The 11,061-nt window shown below is 43.7% G+C and overlaps 1 protein-coding gene across 1 annotated transcript; it reads left to right on the top strand.

Annotated features, from left to right (window-relative positions):
• The first annotated feature begins 3,376 nt into the window (after window positions 1-3,376).
• Window positions 3,377-5,724, top strand: LOC132958544 (histone H2A.Z). Its single transcript, XM_061031456.1, has 5 exons — window positions 3,377-3,512; window positions 3,751-3,828; window positions 3,972-4,085; window positions 4,165-4,294; window positions 5,394-5,724. Exons 1-5 carry the CDS (start codon window positions 3,510-3,512, stop codon window positions 5,453-5,455), a joined length of 387 nt encoding a protein of 128 aa, XP_060887439.1. The 5' UTR covers window positions 3,377-3,509; the 3' UTR covers window positions 5,456-5,724.
• Window positions 5,725-11,061: the final 5,337 nt, after the last annotated feature.

Below are 11,061 nucleotides of genomic sequence, written 5' to 3'. Positions count from 1 at the left end.
AACACAGTTTTTTTCCACCAAAGAAGAGACGTCCCTGCTTCTTTTGAGATCTTCGTCGACCCCCGACCTCGTCTCTGGAGACTTTTCCCACCAAACGTCTCTGTCTTCTGTGACTTCATTCCCAGCAGACAGAGTGACATCACAGTTTCTCACGCTCTTTGTCCGTCTCTCCTTCCTCCGAGCTCTCCCTCTCACGTCCTCTTGTTTTCCCCCCAGTGGGCTGTAGAGACGTTGTTGGTTTCCTGTTTCCTTCTGTCAGAAGTGGAGAAACACATTCAGTCATTTATCGTCCAATCATAAAAAGAAGAGACAACTGCATGATGTCTTTATTAACACATGCCTGTTATATTTTCAGAGGCCTAGTGGTTGGTGCGCAGTGGCTGTAGTTAGTGTTGTAGTAATTGAAATCGGTCTTTGTCTTAAGATCACTTTTTGAAGGTCTGGTCTCTGAATCTAAAGCATTTTTCCTCGGTCTTGTCTCGGTCTCAGACTGGGCGGACTCAAGATTTTAAATCAAGACCGGTCAAGACCACCACCGATCATCTATTTGTCCACGGCATTACTGTGATTAGAAGGAAAACACCTCTTTCAAAAAGAACAAAAAACTTCTATGAAGCTTCTTCTATGGTACGCTTTTTTATTCAGGAGAGCATTGACTAAATATAAAAATTATGTGATTTTTAAGGAGTATGTTTCTGCACTTTTGCTTCCTGTTCAATGTCACTGGTTTATTCTCTTCTCAATTAAATGTTCAACCATTGCAAGTGTCCAATGGAAAGTTCTCAGTCACCTCTGACCTTGCAGGAGATGGAGGGAGTGACCTCAAGAAGAGAAAGGGAAGTGGACAAGTGGAGGAACCAAGGATGCGGAAATAGACAGAGAAATGGAGAGGGACATGTGAAAAAGAAAACTTCAAAGTCGCATGAATATGAAAAACTCAATGGAAGGTGCAGAAGAGAGAGAGAGAGTGTGTGTGTGTGTGTGTGTGTGTTTGTGTGCGTGTTAGTGTGTGATTGACAGTGACTGAAGAAGAGAGAGCGGAGGACGTGCGAGCGAGGTAAAGGTCAGGGGAGAGAGTGACTGCTGAAAGAAGAGGACGCCTGAGAATGAATGGAATGAGATTTAAACGTGACCAGCCCACCACCAGCTGTGCATGTTGTCCCAGACACACACGCACAAACACATACTCACACACACACACACACACACACACACACACACACACACACACAGACTGCTGCCTTATCAACCCCCCCGACACACACACACCCTGACTGGAGCCTGTTGCACATTAACACGGCAGTAAAACAGGATGAAAAGGAGGCTTAAATCTCTCCGGTTTCATGACTCTATTCACGTCAAACATGGCCGCTGAAAACAGGCTAAACTGAAACTAAACTGATTTTTATAACACCGAAAAAACACCTTTAAACATTTCTTATTTGGATTTTTGCAAAGGCCTACTGTTGAATGTATAAAAATGTGAATATAGTGATCCTGACATCACCCAGGTGTTTCTGGTTTCTTGGTTTTTGGAAAATAAATGTGGTAAAAGAAGGTGGAGCTGGAGATTAGCGAGGCCAGTTAAAATGTTAACAAGTCGGGTATAGTGACCGACATCTTTACAGGAAGCTGTCACTAACTGCAAACATATTAACAAATCACCACGAGAAAGTGACCGGTTGTAAAAAGTGGAGCTCAGACTCGTTGGACGGTCTGTTAGTCCAATAAAGCTCACAGAGAGACAGATTATTAGTCTTTACATGATAAACAGTAACAATGACGGCCCAGAGGTCAAAGGTCAGGGACTGAATTAGCTGAGATGACACTTAGCAGACAGCTAGCAGCTCCCACCTGTCACTCAAAGAGGCCACGCTCCCTAATTCTAAATCCCTTTAAGCCTTACTATAATGTAAACAGGTGAGTTGTATAAACATTCAGCCCGTACAGTTGAAGAGAGAAATGAGCTCTAGAGACCCAAACTGTTTTAGTACCAGGCTGTAAAGATGTTTATTTTAACATGGGGCTCTATGGGGACTGACTCACTGCAGGACACAGACTCTAGTGGACACTGGAGGAACTGCAGTTTGCAGGGGATGAGAGAGGACTTGCAAAGGTGTGAGGGAAGAGGACAAACAAAACAAAGAAATTATTTAAACTTTGAGCCCCAAACAAGCTTACATTCATGCCCTGTAATGCTTAGAGTATATTATTATTATTATTACAACACAAGGTTAAATAATAGCATTGGTATTTATTTAGGGAACAATAGCTACCAACACAGTATAAAACGCAGGACTTTATAATCAGCACTCCTGCTTAAAACACTTAAAACTTGTTTTTTTCTCAAATAACATTTGTATCTGAAGTAAAGCAGGACATTTATCTACAAAACTTATAGCGATGGTGTAGTTAAGAAGAGCTGTTTGCTAGTTCAGATGTATGCAGAGCACAGACTGCATGTGAAATCATTTGCGTTCACTGCCCCCATGTGGCCGCACCGAGAAACTACATCACATCACTAGAAACTGCTTGTTCAACTCAAAGCTTTGGTTCTGAAATAGGCCTGGTAGATGAGGATTGTAAAAGTTTAAAAGTTAACAGAAAAGGAAGAAGAAGGAGTTAACAGGCAGGTAAAATAAGCACTTTAAGAAGGAAGATCATTAAAAGGCTAAATATGACATAAAACACCATATAACAGGAAGTTCAGCAACTCTCATTCAACATGACAAATCATGTGCAAAGATGTAACTATATATTTAAACAAATAAATATATATAATGTTAGAAAATAGGCCTATAATGCATTTTAATGAATAATTTGTTTAAAATCATAAATAGTGGGTAGTCAGATAAGTTCCCGTTTAGTTTAATAGCTTAAATATTAAATCATTGATAGTGTGTTGTTGATTTCTCTTTTATTGTGTTTTTATCATTTGACTGAATGTTGTGTAGGAAACATCTGATCAGAATCAGAATCAGATTTATTGTCCAGGTATGCTTACACACACAAGGTGAACTGTGTACAGGTAAAAGGTACCTCTGTGTGATTATGATAATATAACAGTAAACATTGTTCCTCAAATGACGACAACTTGTCCAGACAAATAAATCTCACCCTTTATTACGAAATGTGTTTATATACATTCACATCGGAATTAATAATATTAAATCTGTCATAGAAATCTGCCTTAATAAAAATAAAAAGAGGAAGCGAAAACACGATATTAACGTGTGAACTACATTTCCCATCGACACTTTGAAGGGAAATTTACCGCTTTTCCCGCAAACTGATGTCGCTTCTTTTTCCATTGGTTGAGCGGAGAGGAAATAAACACATGACGAGATGTGTTTGGCTGGTGAGCTTATCGGCGTTACCCGGATGAAGACTGTCCATATATTTAGAACAATCGCAGGCGGGGGTTGTAGTTCAAACCAGCAGTCGGTACTCGGCTACGGCTAAACACAATTTCGTGCTGCAGCGTCGGAACTTATTAGTTGATTTTAAACATGGTGAGTGTGAATCTCTGTTTAAACACGTATAGCTGATTCTAGACGGTATAATATGAACCAGTAGCCGGAGAATTGTATTTTGTTAGCCGGTAGTGTTAGCTTAGCATGCTAGCTAACTTCTCGTTAAGCGGAAGAACGGTCACAGAAGGGTTAAACGGGGGCTAAAATATAACAACATCATTTAATGTGAAGTGAATATAAAATACGTAATGGACTAAGAGTGTGTTTTGTGTTCCAGGCTGGTGGAAAGGCAGGAAAAGACTCCGGAAAGACCAAGACGAAAGCGATTTCGCGCTCTCAGAGAGCCGGGCTGCAGGTTTGTCTCATTCATTTCTGTGCTAAGCTAACATGCTAACAACCAGACGGGTTCCCAGCTGGCGACCGCCGGTATCCCACCGCCAGGCCACTGAACCCTTTGTTTGCCTGACTCATGTCCCCTCTCTCTCGGCTCCCCCGCAGTTCCCCGTGGGTCGTATCCACAGACACCTGAAGTCCAGAACCACGAGTCACGGCAGAGTGGGAGCCACCGCAGCGGTGTACAGCGCGGCTATCCTGGAGTACCTCACGGCTGAGGTAAACACCTCCTTTATTTACCTTACAGGTGTTCACCATGTGGCCTGAACACACATCTTAACGGCTGGCTTTGTTTCAGGTCCTGGAGTTGGCAGGAAACGCGTCAAAGGATCTGAAAGTGAAGCGTATCACCCCCCGCCACTTGCAGCTGGCCATCAGAGGAGATGAAGAGCTGGATTCACTCATCAAGGCAACCATTGCTGGAGGAGGTGAGAGAACACAGTCACAGTCAGGTTTCTGTCCAAGTAGATCTGAGGGGTGTGTCTCAGCATGTAAAGGAGTGACTGCAGTAGAAAAGTTAGAAAAGAAAGGTGCAGTTCTCCTGAAGAGGGTTAAATAAAGTACACCCTGTAATGTTGATAATCACAGGGTTTAAACCTGCATGGCAGTCACCATTGTTTGTTTCAACTATTGGGATTAAGGGATGTCTCACAAAATAAATAAAGCTGCAATTCAAATCGTTGAGACACAAAAATATTGCAATACTCTTCTTTGTTGTTGTGGGTGTTGTCACCACCAGCTAGTCAAATAACAAACTGAACAACTTCATAGTTTAAAGGCTAACAGATGTGTAAACGGAACAGAAATTCATGCATTTGCAATTTCTAAGTTGGTTGAAATGCGGCTTAAATTTAGAAACTTGTCTGAGTCATACTGTGACTATTTTCTGTGGTTAAAAAGGGAGTTAATGATGCACTTACGGTAACTCCCAATATGATGCTGGCACAAAGTCAGCCTCTGAAACATTTTAATTATATTTCTGTGTGCACTTATTATGATTATTATTATACAACAAAAAACTAAAGGAGACATGTTCAGATATTTGCTGGAGAGGTAAGCAACTTAAAAGCTTTGAGGACATCCCCAGAAAAAGGAATGGAATAAATATGATTTTAAAAGAACAGTTAGGAGAAATATTTACATCCTTTATGCTTAATGAGCCATAAAAACATACAGAAATAAAATCTAACAACGCTTGGCGTTTAAATATTTCCTTTCTGTCATTTACCGCTCTGTGAGTTGATGTTTCTAATCATTGTTAGCGCTGCAAGAAAAGCTTTTAGCCTCAGTGATTCTTAATTTAGTTGACTGACGGAGGTGATGACACTCGAGTAGTTGTTTCATTAACTTGTGGGACATAAAGAGTCAAATAAGGAATAACCCTGTTTGATGCTCTTCCACTGAAACTTCTCAAATCTCCTGCCTGCTTCCCCTCAGTTCTCTTAAAGTCATGTTATTAATGTATATAAAGTTTGTCTGTCTGGCGGCTCCCTTAACGTCTCATCCATTGTTCTCTCTCCCCCTCAGGTGTGATCCCTCACATCCACAAGTCTCTGATCGGAAAGAAGGGCCAGCAGAAGACCGTATAACCTGAAGTGCTCTGACGTCCTGCATCGAGCGGTTCAATGTCTTACAGTAGATCACCTTTTAGGAATTGTTTGTACGGTTGAGCTTGCATTTACTCACCTGGGGTATTTTTTAAAAGTGGCTTCAGAGAAGCTCATTTTTTTTTTTTTTTTTTTTTTTTTGGGTTTGTTTTTTTCTTTCTTTCTGGTGCTGCAGTTTTTGTGTTGAAACTTACTTTTGTGGCGTTCCCATGTTGAAAGTGATGTTTTAATAAAGCTCTTATGGGGCAGCAGCGGCCTGTTGATTCAGTCTTTATGTATTCTCATCGTTTAAGTTTTCTACACTGCAGGGGTTCAGTTGCTGACTCAGCGTGGATGCTGGTGTCCCAAATTAAGCTGGATCAAGTCCACAGCGCCCACAACCTGCATGTGGAGAGTTTCACAAATATATAATAAACAGACGCAGGTAGATGTACCTGTGCAAACTACATTTCAGGACTTTGTTTTTTTCTTCTACAGTTTGTAACAAACCCGCTGACATTAGAATCGCATAAATGTCTGCTTGGGAACTAGAGTTGCCCATCCCCCAGTTCAACTAAAGTCAAATGGCCCTTAAAGAAACTTATGCTTGCAGATAAATGTCCACCAAAAGTCTGATCCCTCAAGTTTTTTATTTCAGCAACACAGCGATTTAAAGTGCTTCACACACAAGACATCAGAAGCATCACGACTAAGAGAAAAAGAAACTTACCAACCACAGAAGATTAAATTTAGTAATAGATCCAAAAGATCCAAAAGAAACACAAATGACATCAAGCTGAAGCAAAGAAATCAAAATACTGAACCTATAAAACCTCAGAATTATTACGGTATGAAATAACTCAACTGACACGTGATCACCGCTAGAGGGCGCCATAACACTGCGACACCCCGACCATCCATGTCCTCCATTGTCCCAATATATGAACCCAATCATCAACGATTAAACTCATGATGCGGCAGATCTCCGAATGAACGGGATCAATGAGAGGCTTCAAATAAATGATGGTGAATATATTGAATACATGTAGGTTTATATTCCTGACGATGATTCAGGTAAAGCTGTATTCACTCACAGCAGGGGCAGTAGGAGGTGATTTATCAACAATATATGCTAAGTGTTATTTAGTTTTCCACACAGAGGTCTTCTGTGGGGTCATTTTTAAGTTAAACTGAGGAGCTTCTTTATGTGTTTTGTTGCATTTTTTTGTGACTTTACAGACGGAAGTCAGTGTCCTATATTAAATTAAATATGTGTCTTTTTCTGTCACACTGAGCAGCAGTTTTTCAAATTCAACTGATACTTTTGGGCCTTTTGCCTTCATTGGAGAGGACAGCTGAAGAGAGACAAGAAATGTTAGGAGGAGTGGGGGGGGGACATGCAGCAAAGGGTCGAGATCGGATTTGAACCCACAGCTGCATTTTGTCTTTTATTATGCAGGCAGAAACATAAGGGAAATTATTACACATCTGTTGGAACTTGAATAAACCCAAAAGAAGAAGCGTCTCTCATTTGAGATATTAAGAGACATTCAGAGATATTAGAGACAGACAGAGAACACAGACGACGCCACGGGAGATGAGTTTCATGTTTTTAAGTGTTGAAGTTAAAAAAAACGACCATGAACAGGTGGATCACGCTGTCATGTGGTGGAGGGATGCTGGCATGGTATAGGATGCTGCTGGTTTGATCCCAGTAAATGGTGAATGGACTTGAGCTTATATGTTTATTTTCTTGTCTTCTGACTATCATCAGTTTTAACTCATCCCATTCATGCACACGCTGCCACAAAAGCAGCGGGAGCAGTTCAGGGTTAAATGTCTTGCCCAAGGACACATCGACATGTGGCTGCAGGAGCTGAAAATCAAACCCCGACCTCCCAGTTGAGAGACGACCGACTCTTCCACTGAGCCACAGCGGCCCCCATATCAAGAAAGAAGTCTGACGAAAACATGTCGGAGATATCTTCACAAATAAACAGCAGGATTATATAGTTGTCGGTCCAAACAGTCAAGATGTATGGAGGCTGTGGTCCTCCAAGCGTGCGGCCCAGGTTCAAATCCCACCTGTGGCTCCTTTCCTGCATGTCTTTCCCCACTTTTTTCTCAAAAACTCATCAGATCTGTTTCTTTGTCGGCTACTTCAGCGTCGCCGTGTATCGCCCCCCCGAGACCCCCCCCCCCCCCCCCCCTGTCAGACGGGGGACGTCTCCCGCTGTGAGGGACGTGTGTGAACAGGCGAGTCAGAAAGATTTCAGGAGTCATCTGCTCCAAACTCTCTTGATATTTTTCAGGAGTGAAGGCGTGAAAACAGACCCGACGATTCATCTGACACGAAGAAGGACAGAAAATGTCAGACTGTTCCTTTAACATGTTGGCAAGTAATAGTTCCCTGAGTCCACTTTCATAAGTTCCTTCATTTTTATTAACACATCATCGACGTCGGAGGCAAAAATCACAAATTCCTCGTTAATGAAGGAATGACCGCACGCCGGCTCTGAGTCCCTCCAAAACAAAACTGTTTTCTTCTCACCCTTTGTGGAGGTGAAATCAGACGTGACATTTTAAAAAATAATTAAGAAAACTTTGCAGAGTGGCACAGACTGGGCGTGCACGCAGCGCCGGAGCTGGCCCGGTCGACTTGTCCAAACTAATCAAACCTGCAGGAGAGGCCGACGTCCTAAACCGGACAAATGAGTCCAAACAGCACCTGAGGGCTCCGCTCACTGCGCCTCCTTTATGGAGAAATAATGAGAGAAATAATTAGCAAACTGATCCCACATGTGTCAGCGGCGTGACTCACAATGACTGAAGTCGCTTTGATTTAATCACGAGACGGGTCGGCTCAGTCTACGGGTCAGATTTCCTCGCCTGGTGCAGACGTTTTCGATTTTCTTTGCTCGAGTTTCAGAGGAAGTTAAAAAGTCTTTGTAAATGTGTAAATCAGGGTTACATGAGGCTAGAGGTCCTCCCAGCATGCATTGGGTGAGGCCGGGTGGATAAGTTTGTGTCGATGTTGGCGCCCCCTGCAGGCTAAGTGGTTCACCTCTTCTGCTTGCTGACCTTTTCCTGAGGTCGTGTACGAAGCGTTTATTAACCAAAAAATCTCCTGTTGTCGTTTCACAGTCGACCACAATCTACACAGACTCCGTGCAGGCCGCGGTCCGTCAGCGCAAAGGTTTCGCTCTGTCGGACGGCGCGCGCCCTGCCCCACTGGCTCCGTTTGTGGAGTGTGAGCGCAGGAAGAAAGAGAACAACATGCAAACAACATGTTGCTTTGTTTTTCTGAGGTGCCTGTTTTGACGTCATGCTGATGAAGTGGTGAAAAATACGACTAGGAGTCCGTATGTTGTGTTTTATTTTGAAATTGCCCGGACGCTCCGTGTGTTTCTTTCGTCTGACTTCCTGTCTGGGTCGATCTATTCCGTCCAGTTTGACGCATGATTGCAGCGTTGAAACGGATCAGAGTGCAGTGGCGCTGCCGGCACGCCCAGGACACAGACCGCGACGCTCGCTTGTGGAAACACAATCATTGACTAGAGTAACAGCTAACGGCGTCACTGTGCCACTATGCACACGGATTATGTGAAAATCGGGGGGGTTAGATTTGTCACTCACTGGGATTCTAAGGCATGAAAAAAATAAAAAAGGTCGGTTTCTGCAGCGTGCTGTTCATCTCCTCGTCTGACCACGACCCTGCAGCAGCAGATTTATACATTTAAAATAACTGAAGAAATAACCCGTCTTTTTGCTGCTCATGAAGACATATTCATTTCAGATAATCTCATAACCAGTGACAAACTCCTCACAGCAGCTTTAAAGCAACATCGTGGAGGACGTCGGCTTGGTGAGCTTTGGCGCCCACCAAAGGTCTCTAACCAGCTTGGTGTCAGACTGGCAGCCTTTCTTTCAACGTGGAAAGGTCTGTCCATTTCCTCTCGTCCGGCTTCTCTCTCTCTCTTCTTATCTTCCTCCGTCTCCGTCCTCTTCCTCTCAGCCTCAGCCGTTGTATCAAACAGTACAGAGACGGGCTAACTGGCTGCTCTGTAGCTGAAGGCTGCTGTGTGAACTAGCGCCGTAAAGACGTACACACTTCTCACCAGACGACCTCGACCCGCTGCCAAAGTTACATAGTGCTGAAAACAGGCGAGCGGGACACTCTGTGGACATGAGAGACGCCATTCTCCCTGTTAGAGGTTATTGTTCTATTAGATCGACTGTTTGAAGGAGGAGGAGCTACAGATTGTGTTGTTTCTTCTCTCTCTCTTTGGGGTCGACTTTGGGATTTTCGCACGTTGGCTAACGCTAAACCTTTGTTGAGCAGTAAGTATTGAATGTCAAACTGGGATCAAAAGCCTCTCCTAAATCCTCAGCGGGTCTAATGGAGTTCAAAATGTGGTCGGCTGATCCATAATTAACCTTCAGACTCTTTAAAAGCCTCCATGATTTGTTTGGCGGGCGCGGAGGAAAGCGGCGTGGCTAATGAGGCTTTCCCTCCACCTCCAACCAGGCAGGGGAGCGCTCGACCATTAAGTCAATCAAGAGCCGATGGAAGGGGAGGGGGAGGGGGAGGGGAAGGGGAGGGGGGAGGGGGAGGGGGTTGTTGTTCCTTTTAATTTGGTTCTAATTAAAGTGCAGGAAGTGAAACAGCAGCGCTCACCTGCAGGCCGGGCTGATTCTCTCTGGAAACCGTGAAACCAACAACGGCCCGACATCACAGGTTAGAAGAAGAGTTCAACACACTCTTCTGGTCCGAGTGGAGACAATTTTATAAACTCCACCATCTCCTAAAGAGTTGGAAGAAACAGACGGTGATGATTTGCAAAACTTTGACTGAAAACAGCTCAAAGACAAATGTTGAAACAGAAATTTCATTAATTTTTTTGGTAAATGATAAAAAAATAAGAATAATAATGGATTCGATTTTTCTAGATACTCAAAGACGCTGAACAAAGAATAAATGATGTCAGAGAAGGAGGAGGAGAACAGAGGTTGTTGTGGTTGTAGGTGATGTTGAAGAGGGAAGTGAATGGGGGGGGGGGTCTCTGATGGTTTTTGGGAGTGAGTTTCAGAGGGTGGGAGCAGCAATGGAGAAGGCCCTGTCCCCCCTAATAGCCTAATAGCCCCGTATTCCACCAAGCGGTCCGGTTCAGCTCGGTTCAGTACTGTACCCATTTATTGGCGTTTCCACCATCAAAAGTTGGGAATGGTACCAAAGTAAGGGATCTGTACTGTCCTACTATTTTGGTACCCTTCTGTTTGGGTGCCAAGGGTACCGACCTGACCCTAAAGGAATCCCTTTGTTTACTGTGTCCCAGTTCTTCTTCTTCGTTGAACTTAATTAATGCGGGCTACACTGTTTTGGGCTGCTATGATGTCACACTATTACATAGCTGACGCGGCTATCTCCATCTGGCTTACAGTCCGCTTACCAAATAAGGGCACGGTTGGTGGTGGAAACGCAAGCAAGGTCAGGGTTTACTGTACTGAACCGGACCCCTTGGTGGAAACGGGGCTATGACTTGGTCCTGCAGGGGGGACAGGAGGTTTACGTCAGCAGACCTGAGCGTGCAGGTCGGAGGAGGTCAGAC

The sequence above is a fragment of the Labrus mixtus genome, chromosome 23 (assembly GCF_963584025.1).
Source record: "Labrus mixtus chromosome 23, fLabMix1.1, whole genome shotgun sequence".
NCBI lineage: Eukaryota > Metazoa > Chordata > Actinopteri > Labriformes > Labridae > Labrus > Labrus mixtus.
Note: the sequence above shows the minus strand (reverse complement) of the source record. Positions and strands in the feature narration are given on the sequence as shown.

Bases quoted from the DNA above. Each gene is read 5' to 3' on its own strand.
- LOC132958544 (XM_061031456.1), top strand. The intron at 4,086-4,164 runs GTAAACACCTCC...GCTTTGTTTCAG, and splicing joins TGGAGTACCTCACGGCTGAG to GTCCTGGAGTTGGCAGGAAA. The intron at 4,295-5,393 runs GTGAGAGAACAC...TCTCCCCCTCAG, and splicing joins GGCAACCATTGCTGGAGGAG to GTGTGATCCCTCACATCCAC.